Below are 15,926 nucleotides of genomic sequence, written 5' to 3'. Positions count from 1 at the left end.
TATGTATACAAATAGTTTAAATTACATGCATTATCAGGGTACATAATTTTTTACACTGTCAGGTCATTCAAAGGACAATACCTACATATAAACCTCCTGAGCTTTCAATATCAAAGACTATCTACTATAACAGATAAAAATAATTCGGTATAAAAATTGCTTACACTAACACTGTATATATAACTTAAACTCATATATAAAGTATTGAATCTGCATGATATATCAAAAACTTTAGTGTAATGACAAATACTTTCAATTTCAAGTGGTGTATTCTTAATGTTTCTTTAATTTCCTTATATTTTGAAAAAAAATTGGCTACACCACTGGTCCCACCATTCTATGCCTCTTACAAATATAGGAAGCATGTCTATTGGAAGACCAAAAATCACAAAGAGAGTTCCATTCTTTCCAACTTAGCAAGATTTAGACAGCTTCTTCAATTACAACTCCTCCTTTGATATAGCTCTTTGTCTTTACATCTTTATAGACCTATATTTATATATATTAAATCTTAGATTCGTAAGTAGAGACCCTTTGTCTTTTTTTACCTTCTCATGCATGGTTATTTTGAGGTATTAATTTAAGCTGAAACAATATAGAAAATGGAAAGATATGAAATTCAGAAAGATATTGGTTCTGGGAATTTTGGTGTGGCTAAGCTGGTGAAAGATAAATGGACTGGTGAGCTTCTTGCTATCAAGTATATTGAAAGAGGCAAAAAGGTTTGATTTCTATCTCTATTATTCTCTCATCCAATTCTTCCGAAGCCGAACTAGGATTTTAAGTTTATGTATTCTGAATTCTAAAAAATACAGTTTGTTGGATTCTTGATAAATTATTGATACATATTAAGTGGATTTTTAAACACAAATATAGATCTGATCAAGTTTCTTTTGATCGGTTCTTCTAAACAAGTGCATATAGGGAGATATCGAATTCTTCATATTTGGCTATTACATAGTTTGTCATCTTGTTCATTGAAAAGATGACTTGTTTTGTTACTTCTGTTAATTCCTTTGGGTTATAATTGCAGATTGATGAACATGTTCAAAGGGAAATCATGAATCACAGGTCTTTGAGGCACCCAAATATCATTAGATTTAAGGAGGTAAATGCATCATTCTAATTTTTTTTTTTTACCAGATGAATTTTTTTGACGGGGAACATGGTCAGTGAGGATTCATATAACCGATACCAACTTGTTTGTGACCGAGGCGTAGTAGTAGTTGTTGTTGTTGTATGGCATCATTCTAAATAGAGAAATAAAATATATGTTCAGTATTGGATGAAATTGTGCTTTTTGAGGTTTCATTTCAGAAAATATGTGTGTTAATTGTTCTTAATACACTTTGTTTTTATGTCCAATTAGTTCCCATGATTGTATATTACGACAAATAAATTTTATGAAATCTTAGACATAATGATTTGCTAGTAGATGAAGCAGGATGTTAGGTTCTGCTTATCTGAAAGTGAAGTTTCCTTTTTTGTCTAGTTAAAGTTGGATATTTCTCAAGATGGTCCCTTTGAATCAGATTCCATATGTACTGAATTTATTTCTTCCTCACAAAGTGAAAGTTGGAATTTGGAATCATACAATGAATAGATGGTCCCTTTCTCTTTTTCTTCCACTAAGTGGGAATTTGGAATCATACGATGAATAGATATTTCTAACCAAATTGCACTTTTGTGGTCCATTCTTGATATTTGATGTTATCATTGATCTTTTAGCCTCCTTACTACCAATAGTTTAGAACCTGTGATGATCAGATTATGTTTTAAATACGCGAGTTAGTCAATGTTGGTTAAAATCGCTATTATTGACTTTGTAAATGATTCCTTTTCTAATTCTCTGCTACTAAGAGGGCTAAGACTCTGGATAATTTGATCCAGCTGCATAGATCGGACACTAAAAAGGTTTTCGTTATTGTACAGGTATTTCTAACCCCAGTTCATCTAGCCATAGTGATGGAATATGCTTCCGGAGGAGAGATTTTTGAACGAATATGCACTGCTGGAAGATTCAGTGAAGATGAGGTAACTTAACTCAAAATATAGAATTGTCCAAACTTTGAAATTCACGAATGATCCATATTTTCCCTTGAACTTACAAGTGGTCTAAATTTACCTTTTATGCTGCTGCCATTAGCCCAGAAGGGCAAATTGAGCCATTTTTATAACGGTGAGGGTAAAAACGAGACACTTTTATAACGGAGGGTTATAGTCATTGCAGTAAAAATTATCATGTAACAATAAGCCACCAAATTAGTTCCTCTTCTTGATGAAAATCTAGCGATAAAGGTTACTTTTCAATTTCATTCATCATATAGCAGTTATTGTCTCAAAATTTTATTAGATTCCTTGAGCTTGTTGTTAATTGATGTGATCTGTGCTATTGTGGTTATTTTTCTTCAGGCAAGGTTTTTCTTTCAACAACTTATATCAGGAGTCAGTTACTGTCACTCAATGGTATACACGAAGGCCTATTTTTAGTTCGTTTCGAATTGTTTTTTCCAAGTACATTAATTTACTCTTCGATTATGAGCTTGTGATGTGAATTATTTTCTTGAATTGCAGCAAATCTGTCACAGAGATCTTAAACTTGAAAACACATTGTTAGACGGGAGCTCTACGCAACGTCTAAAAATATGCGATTTTGGCTATTCTAAGGCAATAAAACAGAACCATATTCTATATTTGATTTATTTCTTTCTTAATTCAGTTTCTGACTTGTGTTATTTCATTGTTTTAGTCAGCAGCATTGCATTCACAACCCAAATCTACAGTTGGAACTCCAGCCTATATCGCACCAGAAGTCTTATCAAGAAAAGAATATGATGGAAAGGTATGACAATTGATTTTTGACATATAATTTCAATTAACAAATCAATCTGTTGACCTAATCTTCAAGATTTTATATGTATTTTGATGTGAAGATAGCAGATGTTTGGTCTTGTGGGGTCACATTATATGTGATGCTGGTCGGCGCATATCCGTTTGAAGATCCTGATGATCCAAGAAACTTCAAGAAAACAATAACTGTAAACTTCTGCCTCATTTCTTTAACAATCCTAGTTGACTTCTTGATTTTCCTTGTTAACATGTCTCAAAAATATGCATTTTGTGACGGGATATTTACACAAATATCCAGTCTGATTCACGGGTTACTTTTCCCAGCTAGTATAAGTAGATTATACGCTGATTATACACGGTTATAAACATATTATACATGGATTATACATATATTATACATCTGTTGGATTATACATATGTTAAACAACTACTGGTTTTTTTTTTTAGTTTAAGTGGTTCAGTGGGCAGCTATTTAGGTTAATTCTTCTTTTGTGACAGAGGATATTAAGCGTGCAGTACTCGATCCCTTATTACGTCCGAGTCTCCAAGGATTGTAATCATCTTTTGTCACGAATATTCGTAGCTGACCCGGAGAAGGTTGGACTATAATTCTTAATCGTTTCAATTTTTCACGTCGCACCTTTCTTTTATCTCGTGAAAAAATGAGCTAATCGTCGAATATTATGCTTGTAGAGGATAACGATCGCAGAAATAAAGAAGCATCCTTGGTTTTTAAAGAACTTGCCTAAAGAATTTATGGAAGGAGAGGAAGCTAGTTTAGCACAAGTGAATGGTGGAGACAAGCCTTTACAAAGCATTGAAGAAGCATTGGCTATTATTCAAGAAGCAAGAAAACCAGCAGAGGGGTCCAAAGTTAGTGACTATTTTGTTAATAGCAGCATTAGCATGGAGCTTGATGATTTTGATACTGATGCTGATTTAGATGATGAAATTGACACAAGTGATGATTTTGTATGTGCATTATGAGTGCTACTTTCTTGGCCATAAAATGAAAAAAATAATTGGTATTTAAGTCTCTACTTGGCACTTGGGGCCATTCTATAGCAGAGAGTTGTACTTTTTTTTTGTGTTTTAAATTCATGTTTAGTTTCATAAATCTTCAATTTCACAGGAGTTGAAGGTCTTTTTAAAGATATTATATTCAAATATAGTACATCATGTATGGCACCAAGGATTCCACATAGTTTTGTTTGTTTGTTTGCAATTGTAAATAAAAATTGTGCAACTAGTTTGTATGTAATTTAAATATAAGATCTTTGTCAAGTTTGATGATATTGTTAAATGCTTAGATTAACTAATCCATAAAGAAGTCCTAGTATTGGATCTTGATTAGTACAAGGAACATAAAATAAGTAGCTTAATTGCTAACCATTTGTCATTGACATGTAATTGGTTGAGTTTTCTTAATGTTGATCTTAATTAATTTGTATTAGTCAACATCATTAGCCATGGAAGGATTAGCAAGCTGGTGAGACATGGACTTTTGGCTATTTTATGTTAGTGCCTTGTCATTCGGGATAATAACTAGTTAACTACAGAAAAGGCTCAAATATGCCATCGAACTATCGGAAATGACTCATTTATGTCACTCATCAATAGTTTGGCTCATTTATGCCATCAAACTATCGGAAATGGTTCATTGATGTCACTCATCAATAGTTTGGTTCATTTATGCCATCGCCCGTTACCAAAATGACTCATTCATGCCATTTTTCATTAACGCCGCTTTTATAATACTGATAAGACACGTGGCCTCCAATTATAGGTCTACGTCGTTTAATTAAAACAGCCCAATTTTAAATTCCAAATTAATAAAAAAATTCGACTCATACACCCTACCCACCCACAACCATAACCTAGTTAGAGGCCACGTGTCATATCTAGTATTGTATAACCGGTATTAATGAAAAATGACATGGATGAGTCATTTTGGTAATGGCCGATGGCATAAATGAGCCAAACTATTGATGAGTAGCATAAATGAGCCATTTCTGATAGTTTAACGGCATAAATGAGTCAAACTATTGACGAGTGGAATGAGCCATTTCTGATAGTTCGATGACATATTTGAGCCCTTTCCGTAATAACTATTCCTCCTGTTCTAATTTATGTGATGCATTTTCCTTTTTAATCTGTTTAAAAAAAAATACATCTTTATATTTGAAAATAATTTAAATTTAAACTTTCGTTCTACCCTTAATGAGATAAATTGTGCAAGAGAAGGGGGTATCATCCGACACTCTCGCGTGTCAAAAAAAATCCACTAACTATATATATAAATAATATTCTTCAAAATTTTAATATGTATATAGAATACGCGTGTCAAAAAAAATCCACTAACTATATATATAAATAATATTCTTCAAAATTTTAATATGTATATAGAATATGGACAGTGTTTGAAAATTATATGAAAGTAAACATTTACATGTGACAAGAAGTAAAGCTTTAAGATACCCACAACCTCATATCCCGATTCAGATGATTGATGATAATAAATTTTAATATGTATATAGAACATGGACTGTGTTTGAAAATTATATGAAAGTAAACATTTACATGTGACAAGAAGTAAAGCTTTAAGATACCCACAACCCCATATCCTGATTCAGATAAAAATCAGATGATGATTGATGATAATATGCCGACACTTCTTATGTAAAATTCTGCGTGATTTTCGCTTCTATTTGATTTTGCTGGGGCCTCAACAATTCATGGCCACTATATATCTATGTCATGATATGCCTAAAAGTTTCAAATCTCTGTCACAATAATTGTTTTACACTGTTGATTCTATATTCCTTTTTAGACATGAATTGAGATTGATAAGGATCTGGATAGACTATTTCCTGAATAATATTGGAGAAGATAAAGAAAAATATGATTGTTTCGTTGACCTTTATACCGCCCTACACGATATGGACTTGAATGAATATCAAATAGAGGTTGATTACAAAATTGTATTATTAATTAATTTAGAAGAAAAAAACGATCATAATTTTTTAGAATATTCAACAATTTATAGATGGTGTATCCACGCAATTGGTCATTGATCTTGTCCTTTGAAAAATGAGCAAATGGCACAAGAGATTATTGAAAGATTTGCACGCCATTGGTTTATGTGAAGTGAACACAATTTTAAAAATATTCAATAATTTGTACATGATGTTTTGCACGCCCTTTGTTCATTATTGATAGTTTTTGGTGTTTCTGGAAGATTTTAAAAATTGAATCAGCCTTCTATTTAGCTACATAAAATACAAAGACTAAACATGAACAATAATATACAATAGCGCAAACCAAAGTATTTGCATTTTCCATTTGGGGTATGAACAACAGCCATAAACATATATTTACAACAATGGTATGTAAGTTCTAACGTAATCCAGATGGTGTCTACCAGAAATTAATACATCTGTAGTAATGGCTCAAAAATCTATCTGTCATATATCTCCACACAAAAGAGGCCATCTTCTGTACATCCCAATTATCATTTTTGAACAGTAAAGAGAGACTACATATTCCAAATATGTACAATTAATATATATATATACAGTATCTCAAGTTACCTTTACTTCCAAACCTTAACAGCTCCCTCTCTACCGCCTGATATCAGAAGTCTCTGATTTAATTTTACAGAAGCCAAAGAGAGAATACAATCACGGTGACACCCAGCGGAATCAACAGCAGCAGCTCCAAGGATTGCCTTTGCCGTTAATTTGGTGGCTAAAGGTCGCCTCTTTGCCTCCTTTTATGACAAGCAAACGCAAGATATTAACAACATACTCAGTGTAATCCCACAAGGGGGGTCTGGGGAGGGTGGGGTGTACGCAGACCTTACCCCTACCTTTTGTGGGTAGAGAGGCTGTTTCCAATAGACCCTCAGCTCAAGAAAAACGATTTTCAGAAGAGTTTTGAAAATGCAAGAGTAAAAAAGCTATGATGAAATAATGAAGACAGAAAAGTACTGACATCAAACATGGTAAAAATAACCAAAGTATACGAAACAAGTAGTAGTAATAAAACGGACGAATAAGATAATGCTAGCATAATAGTGATCCTGCTCAATTTATATGCTAACTCACATACCTGCACTATTTGTACGCCAAAGCTAGATTTTGTCTCATAAAAGTCATCATTAACAACCCCCTTTATAGATGGTCCGCAAACACAATAACTTCGTTCCGGGCTGAAATATGCAATATAGCCTTTTTGAGTTATATGGAAAAAGTGAGTGAATTTAGCATAGAGCTATAGAAACAGTCGCTTACCTGCAATGGTCCCAGCGACGTATTTTTAAGTCAGTACCCCCTGTTAACAAATCACCACCAGGTAATGGAAGCAATGCCCGAATGCCAGAAAGGCGAGGAGGCGGATCACTCAATTCATCAAGTCGGTACTTTGAACCAGTATTTCTTCTTAGTTCTTGTTTAGGATTAGCCTTATTTGATGGCTTCGCTAAAGCCCAAGGTAGGTCAGAGTTCTCAGCCTCATTCTCATTGTTTGCTACCCTCAAAACCTGCAGAAAAAAAAAAAAAAAGTTGGAAAAAGTCAAAAGAGTAGAGACATATTTTGTAACTCATAGCATGTCCCAAGAACACTGGTTCAGATTAAATAGATTACACAAGTCAAACGTCCATATTTTATACAAGACCATCATAAACGTAATTGAATTTCAAATTCAACAGGTACATCCAAGACAAACAATTCTAGCATGAATTTTCCAACTTATCAAACATCTATCAGCTATCAGCTACCACTGAGAAATTAGGACGTGCTGACTAAAGACCTCATTGTCAAAACACTTTCAGTATACAAGGAAAGAAAGCTGGAAGGCGCAGAGAGAGAGAGAGAGATTCAGACACTCTTTCCTTACAAGGATTTCAAACCCGTAGACACCATAGCTACTTCAAGTATATCTAAACTGGATACATCACATAAACCAAATAAAGGAAAATATCAAGTTATATAGACTGAAAAACTGACCACATAAAGACAAAGTTACCAACTAGTATTTGGAATTAAAAGCACTTAAGTCAAGCCTTCTTTTCTTAAGAACAATTCCACCTTACCTGGTGGCAGCTCCCATTCTCTGCATTCCAGAGAGAGACTTCATTACAACCTGCTGCAACATAAACAAGGGGCCTAGCCGCTACAGACACTGAGGTACTAGGAGGAGGAACAAAGAGAGACATTCTCTCAATTGGGCAGGCAAGAGAATATTGCCATGTGTTAACTGGTATGCAGAACCTCAAATCCCAAAGTGTAAGTACACCTCTTGATGAACCTGATACAAACCAGTTTCCACAAGGCCCTGCAACTAGAGATGATATATAGCCCTCTTTCGGATAAACCTTGGTGTTCCAGGCATGTGAGCTTGTTCTTGTGTCCAACAGATGGAGCCCACAATTCTGGGTGCTGTACAAAATCATTTTTGAGGCACCACCATCTGAACAATAGTTCAAGAGGCTTGCAATGGCACCCTCTCCCACTTCATTCTTTTTCACATCAGCAATACCAGAATACTTCTCGACAACATTACCGAGTCCTCGGGAGATATAATCAACAGAGAACACATGTATTGTTCCATCACATGCTCCAACAACAACTTGAGCAGAACCTTGGAGCACTGTAACGCATAAAGCTCGGCTTCCTTCTAAAGAATAAGTTAACCTTGACCTGAATGAGATATCCTTCTCCAGCTTTTTTGAATCCCAAACCTTAACAGTAGAATCGTCAGATGCGCTAACAAAAAAGCTGTTGTCCGCTGAAATGGATATATCATTAACAGCAGAACGGTGCTCTTGGAGGTGAGCAACCAAAACCCCACGAGGCCTCCATCCTGAATCAGTAATCATAGATGTTCTGGCAAAAGATGATAAATCAGTTCTATCTGTTGCGGTTGTGTTGTCTTCCATTGTTAGGGAACCCGTTTTAGATTTACCAGATGCAATGTCCTGAAACTTGTTATTCACATATGCTGTTTGATCAGCTTCCCTGTCTTCCACTTCATGTACAACTCTCCGCAACAGAGTGGAACTATTGCCAATGCTTATTGAACCTGACACAAGCTTAGGTGCTGGAACAGAATTTGCCAAGTTAAATGACTTGTTCACAGGATCCATCCAAGGCAAAGACGAAGATCCAAATCCAAATGAATTATATGGAAATGAGGAATCAGAAGCTGCTGCACCAGTGCCTACTGATCTCTTGTTATCCTCCTTAAAATAGTACAAAGGAATTCCTTCAGGTGATTTATCAATAAAGCTGCTCATACCACTGACTTGTGGGGACACAAAGCCAGATAGCTGTAATTTTTCAGAGGGGAGGCGATCCCCGCTATCCATTATGCTAGGAGGATCTTGTATTAAGCTTCCCACAGCTTTCACCTTGGTCTGACTATCATCACAATCAGTAAAATCAATTGGTTTTGTTAAATCACTAGCAGATTTATAGCCCGGGAAATCATGTTTCCTCCCAGGCCAGTATTTCAGTCGATCCAACTCACTGCTACTTCTGTCAAGTAAATCTGCAGTTTCCCATTGTTTTGACTGAGGTGGTGAATTGTACCATATCTTTCTTTGTCGCTCGAGCATATCTGAACTCTTTGCATTTTCCACAAGCTGACAGTACAGTTCTTTTGAAACTGGTGGCTTCAGGCATGAGAAAAGGGCTTTCTCTGAAGCTAGAGATGCTGGCTGCCTGCGAAGGAAGGGCCTTATTACTGGGACAAGAAAAACATAAGAATCAACTGCTCCTAAGCTCTCACTGCTGGCGGCAATAAAGGTTACAGCTGACCTCCTTACCCATTGGCTAGGGTAGCACAACAAATGGAAAGAACGGTCTATCATCTCAAGTAGGACCCGCTTGCGCAGAAAGCCACTTTTGCAGAGAATGGCCAAGCAATCTAGTGCATTGACGATTACGGCCTCAGTTGTATCAGTCAAAGCCTGCTCAATGTACGGTAAAAGATATTCTTCCACACTTCTTTGTCCAACAAAAAAACAGACATAAGTGATTTGCCCATAAAATACTGCCCTGAGCTGCTCATCTCTATCATTTAGAAAAGCAGGGAGAATGGGCAACAGGAAGTCATTACTTTGCCTCTGCCCAAAAAACCAACAAAGGTTACCAATATCTTGCAATAGTGCTCTCCTGATGTTTGGAGTTTGCTTTGGGCCCATCACGAGCTCTTGAATAACCTCCGCAACTGACTTCCTTAATTGAGCAAGTTGTGTATCACTGTTTAGACTCTGTGGCCGTACTGGTTGATCTGAGGTTGATATTGATGAATTCTGGGATGAATTTGTTTCATTTAGTACACCTGCCTCACTCAAGCTTATTGAGTGAATGAGAAAACCATAAGCAGTTAGTGCAAGCTTCGATATATTGCTGGCATAACAAATCCTAACACTCTCCTCTGGGTCATCAGGAAGCATGGAAAGCATAGGGAGAATATACTCAGGAAATATTTTGGCGTCACTTGGAGGAAAATCTCTAACTAAAGGAAGAACATCACATAAAGTTTCTAAGGCAGCACAACGAACAATTGCTGCTGGATCCGACAGCATTGCTATCACATGTGGAAGTACACGCTGCAACCGATCTTCGTCATCAATGTACAAGGAGCAAGAGTTCAACAGTAATACAGCACTTCTCCTCATAAAAGGCAATTTGACATTACGTATGCAGGAACACAACAATGAGGCTATCAGCACCATTCCTTCACAGCTCATTACATCTTCAGGAAATGGTAAGAAAGGCATTCCAAAAGTGTCCGACTGATTATCATAGTCAGACATCAACACAGTCAAATCTTCCATGGTGATCTTTTTTAAGAAGGGATGGTGGCTTCTCTTGAAAGAAATGGAGCTGACTGGGACCTGTTCACCTGGAGATCGGATGTGGCATTGTTTTTGCTTCTGCGAATATGCTGTATTGGCTATATCCTCAAGCACTGGCTTCACAACAGGACATTGATTATTTTGTTTCACATCCCTAAGCAAAGTGTTCACATTGCCAAGCAGATCAAAGCGATCATGAACTGAGCCCTTCTCTATCTCTTCTTTGTTGTTCAATGAGTCCTTCACTAAACACAGATTTCCGTTCATATTACTCTCCTGCAGTGTTTGACTGGCAGGAATTGAATGTCGACTCGCAGCCGGGGGGTTCCTGTCACCAGGCTTATCACTCATCATTTGTTTAAGGATCTCATGGAAAGAGGTCTGGCATATCAGAACCTACAAACGAGATGTGGCTACTGAGTACAAATCTTGAAGCGGGTGACCAAAAGAGACAATAGATGTAAGCTTATGATCTTACCCTTGCATCGGAATTAAGGGGATTCAACAAGGAATAGAAATTATGAAGAAATGGTGAGAAGTAGCTCGGGAACACAACTCCTGCATAGTTCTGCAGATAGCTTTCAGCAGAACACCGTGACTCTGGGTCCAATTGAATCATATGAAGAATCATCTTCCGGATTCCTGAATCTGGAATCTGCATTAAAGATATATGAATAAGCATTTATCAGAATAAAAGCAAGAATTCACGAATAGAACGCAAATAATTCTTACGGAAATTTTTTATTCATAACCTTAATCAACAATTAAGTCATGTTCCAAAATTCAACAGACTAAGGTGCTACAATAACACAAGAAATGTTTTAACAAGAAAAATGCTAAGCTAAGAAACTAGAAAGAAGACAAAAACAAAAAAGATACCTTTTCCAGAAGTTGACTGGGATCGTGTTGTCCTCTGCGATAAGCAAGCAGTTGAGATAATTCAAATAATGGCTGACCCTCGAGGAAAAGCTCAGCAATAACACACCTGGTGCAATGTATATAATGTTCAAATACTCAAATCCTTATTACACAACAATGACGTGTGTTTCTTACTTTTATGGGGGATTGATGTTCAACAACATCCCTTGCGTGTATGATATTCTTCCCTTCCTATTAGATACAAAACTATCACAAGCCAACATAAGGGTAATTAATCTCTTTATTAAACAAGAATACACCATTTCCTCAATAGTGAAATGTTTGTTTTTCTTCATTCGGCAGGTCCCAACCAAATACACCTTGGTATAAAAAACTCTCTCCAGTCTATTTTAACTGATTCCGTTTGGCTATTAATAAGATCAAGAAGAAAGATTCAATTGGTTATTATAGTGTGCAGTTGGAACAATAAATCATACAATAGTCAATTTTCCTTCTTGATAAAGTAAAACACTTTTAGTAGTTTTTTTTTTTTTGTTCGATGTGAAATCATTACAAAAAGTAAAAAAAGGCAAACTATTGAGCAAGCCATAACTTTCCTAAATCTTCCGATTACTGTACCTCATGTCGAATAGCAATTAATCTCTTTGATACTTATCAGTGGCCATCATGCTGACACCATTGCTACCATGGAAAATGCCACAACACAAATAATGCTAGAGGGAGGACCACATAAAGAGTTGATATATAAATATTCTGGTAAAGTTCTAGTAGAAGTTTTAGTTCGGTACCTTAATAGTAAATTTGAAAGGAGAAAAAAAGAAACAGTAAAGTTTTGAGAGGCCATCCAAAATAATGACTCAAGAAAAAATCTCACCCGACAGCAAAGATGTCCATAGATGGCTTCAAAGGAGCATCTTGTGCAACGTGCATCTCACCTCCATGCTCATAAAATCTCTGAAAATTAGTGCCATTTATGCAAAAATTACTTTGACATCATGGTGCATAAAACAATGTATCTATTAAAGAAGGGGAGATGGTGTGGGACAACAAGGATGCCTCTAGAAGAAACATGCAGTTTTTCATTTGTCATTTTTTTTCCCCTTTCAGCTAAGATACATGCAATTCTAGCATACTATTGCTTATTCAAGCTTATTGATGTCTCCCAAAGTTCACTCTATGCCTACACTGAACAGCTCTTGAACACACTTATGACCAATAATTCGTTTTTCTTGTACACTTTGCACTAAGTTTCTACTAACAAAACTACTACTCGAAATCTCTTTACAGGTGTCCACTGAATATGAAGGTTAAGACTCGATTAGAATCACAAACAGACATCTCTGACATAAGGCACAGTTTCTTCCATCCAAAGTGGGAAATAGTGAATAGGTCGCTGTGTTCGGACTGAAATTGGGCAGTGGAGCAAGTGAAAAACACTTCTGACTGCCCTCACCAGTCAAACATGCACAAGATATCTGTTTGCCTTTGTTCAAAATTAGAAACTGGTGGAACTCACAGATATCAATGTACTTGATAATAGTACTTCAACTAAGCAAATTTAAATTCTGTTATGTGTAGTGTCCACTACTCGCAACAATCATAAATACAGAAGAGAGACTTAAGAATTCGAAATGCTGATGTGTAACTTGTTTGCATTAAATCACAATTTTTTCTGCCAACAAATAATTTATAATAAAAAAGCAGTTAGTTTTACTCATACTAAACAACAAAAGGAAACAACTTATTCAAACCTCAGGTGCAAGATAGCATCGCCTTCGTCCACCGGTATCAAAGAAGAACGAGAAATCAGAAGGATCATCATGTGGAATATAAGTGGGTTTGAACGATGCAAAGTCCGCAAGATAAAGCCAGTTCCAAGATGTGACCAGCACATTCTCACACTTGATATCACCTGCAACCGAGTTCATGCCAGTCTTTAAAAAGAGAAAAAATAAAGGCCTGACCAAGTTATAGGTTTTCCACCTCACGAGTCATTTATAATTTCATATCATGAGTCATCTCACCATGACACACTCCATGCTCATGACTCTGCTTCACTGCATAAAGCAACTGCAAAAGTAGCAGTACATGATATGACTATTTGCAACTTGATAAACCAGAACTATAACAATGGATGACAGGAGAAGAAGTATTACCTGGAAAGCAAGCCATTTCTTCTCAACAAGACAGAGGAAAGGTCGAGTACTAAGACGATCATGAAGATTGTTAAAGAAGTATTGTCTCAACAAATAAGCAGCTTTATCTGTTTCAAGCCAGAACTGCAACATTTTGCATGAAGCAAAGACTCAGTATTTAGATTCCTGTTAAACTAATATGCTGCTGATATAAGATCTTACGTCCACCTGCCAACATATTTTCAAAGTTCTCCCCAGAAAGAAAAAAAAAAAAAGCAAATTCAAAGTCAATGTAGGTAAAACATTAGTGAAGAGTCTGCCAATTTTACTTTGTCTCAACTAAGCAGCTTTATCTATTTCAAGCCAACAACAACAGCATGCCCAGTGCAGTCCCACAAGTGGGTTCTGGGGAGGGTAGGATGTAAGCAAACCTTACCCCTACCTTTGTGGGGTAGAGAGGCTGTTTCCGATAGACCATCCGCTAGAAAGAAAAGAAAAGGATTTGACGCATAGTATCCAGAAAAATATGCCAACAAAATAGCAAGATAAAAAGCAAATGAAGCAACAAATAGCAATACACATTGAAGAAAAGGAACTACATGTTTACTAACTAATACTACAAATAAGGAAGATAGTAAAACACATTGAAGAAAAGAAACTACGCGATCAATAACTAACTCGGCTACCTATTAACTGTCTAGCCTAATCCTCGACCTCCACACCTTCTTATCTGTTTCAAGCCAGAACTGCAATATTTTTACATCAAGCAAAGACTCAATATTTAGATTCCTTCTAAACTAATATCTTGGAAATTTTTCAACAATATACAGCCCAACATAAAATATTACGCCATGTAGCCTAATATATAATATTATACATGCGGAAAAGCATTATACATATGTATCAAACTTGTATAAAAGGTGTTTATACACAATTATGAGCTAAACATGGTAACAAACTCAAAATAAACTCAAAATATGGCCTACTGCAAGTAAATATAGCGTAATTTTATCCAAAAAAAAAAATCAAATTTAAAGTAAATCAGGCAAAAATTAAGTAAAAAAGTCAGCCAATTTTACTTAACCTGGAAAGGCCAAACATGTGAATGATCTAATGAGGTGAATATATCACGAATTTTCTCAAGACGGTGTTCATAATCGCGTAAATCAATGAAATCGCCTCTTTTAAAATAAACCTTAACAAGGACAAGTCCTTCATCATGTTTACACAAAATTCATTTCAAAAAACGACCTCGTCCTATTACTTCTTTAAGCACTAAATTATATGAAGACAGCAAGTCGAAATATACTACTATTTTTGTTCAAATTTCCCATTTTTTATGTCCAAACGCGTACTTAGATTCCTCTTAAACAAATATGTTACTAATATAAGATCTTCAATCCACCTGATAACATATTTTTCAAGTTTTCCACAGTTTTTTTTTTTTTTTAAATTCAACGTCAATCAAGCAAAAATTTAGTTAATACAACACATTTGAACCAATTTTACATTGCGTATTGAAGGTTTACACAAGTGAAGCAGACCTGGAAACTAGGGGAAACAGTACAATTTATCAAATGTTGTATTCATCAAAACAATACAGTAACAATTTGTAATAATCATCCAAACAGAGTGTTAAAAAAATTCTCAAATTTTTACTTAACCTGGAAAGGCCAAACATGTGGATGATCAAGTGAGGTAAATATATCACGAATTTTGGCAAGACGATGTTCGTACTCCCTTAAATCAATGAAATCTCCTCTTTTAAAATAAACTTTAACAAGGACAAGTCCTTCATCATGTTTACACAAAATTGATTTCAAAAAACGACCTCGTCCTAATACTTCTTTCAGCACTAAATTATATGATGAAGGCAAATCGTGTAGGTAATACTCCATCGCTGATGCTTGTGTCGTTTTCGCGATCTTATTCCCCATTTTTGAGCACTCAGTGTTTTAGAAACTTCTAGAAGCTATAAGGATCCACCGGAAACTGTGGAGGCGAAGACGAAGATGGAGTAAAAATTTGGGGTTACGTGTCGCCGGAGTCATCTGAGAGCAAAATAAGGACGAATTTAGATATTCGTGCGAAAAGACGAAAATATCCATATCTTTAGATTGCTGTCAGGCTTATTTTAGAAGATTACAAAATTAAAATTAGTAGTAGTCGAGGGTTGTCTAATTTTTATTTTATTTTT

The 15,926-nt window shown here is 35.7% G+C and overlaps 2 protein-coding genes across 3 annotated transcripts; one reads left to right on the top strand and one right to left on the bottom strand.

The window, feature by feature from the left end:
• Window positions 1-295: 295 nt before the first annotated feature.
• LOC132613470 (serine/threonine-protein kinase SAPK2-like) lies at window positions 296-4,134 on the top strand. The gene is made up of 9 exons (XM_060327490.1): window positions 296-722; window positions 1,034-1,108; window positions 1,933-2,034; window positions 2,413-2,466; window positions 2,575-2,667; window positions 2,750-2,842; window positions 2,934-3,038; window positions 3,349-3,447; window positions 3,544-4,134. Exons 1-9 carry the CDS (start codon window positions 603-605, stop codon window positions 3,835-3,837), a joined length of 1,035 nt encoding a protein of 344 aa, XP_060183473.1. The 5' UTR covers window positions 296-602; the 3' UTR covers window positions 3,838-4,134.
• A 2,022-nt stretch (window positions 4,135-6,156) lies between these two features.
• LOC132613469 (serine/threonine-protein kinase VPS15) lies at window positions 6,157-15,851 on the bottom strand. 2 transcript variants are annotated; one of them, XM_060327488.1, is made up of 11 exons: window positions 15,394-15,851; window positions 13,751-13,873; window positions 13,619-13,664; window positions 13,346-13,506; window positions 12,469-12,548; window positions 11,595-11,700; window positions 11,194-11,370; window positions 7,944-11,111; window positions 7,143-7,390; window positions 6,961-7,060; window positions 6,157-6,619 (listed from the first exon to the last, which is right to left on the bottom strand). In XM_060327488.1, exons 1-11 carry the CDS (start codon window positions 15,664-15,666, stop codon window positions 6,443-6,445), a joined length of 4,659 nt encoding a protein of 1,552 aa, XP_060183471.1. In that variant the 5' UTR covers window positions 15,667-15,851; the 3' UTR covers window positions 6,157-6,442. The 2 variants fall into 2 exon arrangements, with proteins under 2 accessions (XP_060183471.1, XP_060183472.1); XM_060327489.1 differs by lacking the exon at window positions 15,394-15,851 and adding an exon at window positions 14,814-14,832.
• Between the last annotated feature and the right edge of the window lie 75 nt (window positions 15,852-15,926).

This window comes from Lycium barbarum, chromosome 10 (assembly GCF_019175385.1).
Source record: "Lycium barbarum isolate Lr01 chromosome 10, ASM1917538v2, whole genome shotgun sequence".
Lineage (NCBI taxonomy): Eukaryota > Viridiplantae > Streptophyta > Magnoliopsida > Solanales > Solanaceae > Lycium > Lycium barbarum.
The sequence above is the reverse complement of the archived record's forward strand: the minus strand, read 5'-3'. Positions and strand labels throughout refer to the sequence as shown.

Coding starts and splice junctions, on each gene's coding strand:
- LOC132613470 (XM_060327490.1), top strand. CDS start 603: ATGGAAAGATATGAAATTCAGAAAGATATTGGTTCTGGGAATTTTGGT. Junction 723..1,033: donor ATATTGAAAGAGGCAAAAAG/GTTTGATTTCTA, acceptor TTATAATTGCAG/ATTGATGAACATGTTCAAAG. Junction 3,448..3,543: donor TCGTAGCTGACCCGGAGAAG/GTTGGACTATAA, acceptor TTATGCTTGTAG/AGGATAACGATCGCAGAAAT.
- LOC132613469 (XM_060327488.1), bottom strand. CDS start 15,666: ATGGGGAATAAGATCGCGAAAACGACACAAGCATCAGCGATGGAGTAT. Junction 7,391..7,943: donor AGAATGGGAGCTGCCACCAG/GTAAGGTGGAAT, acceptor TTTTTTCTGCAG/GTTTTGAGGGTAGCAAACAA. Junction 6,620..6,960: donor TTGGCGTACAAATAGTGCAG/GTATGTGAGTTA, acceptor TTGTCATAAAAG/GAGGCAAAGAGGCGACCTTT.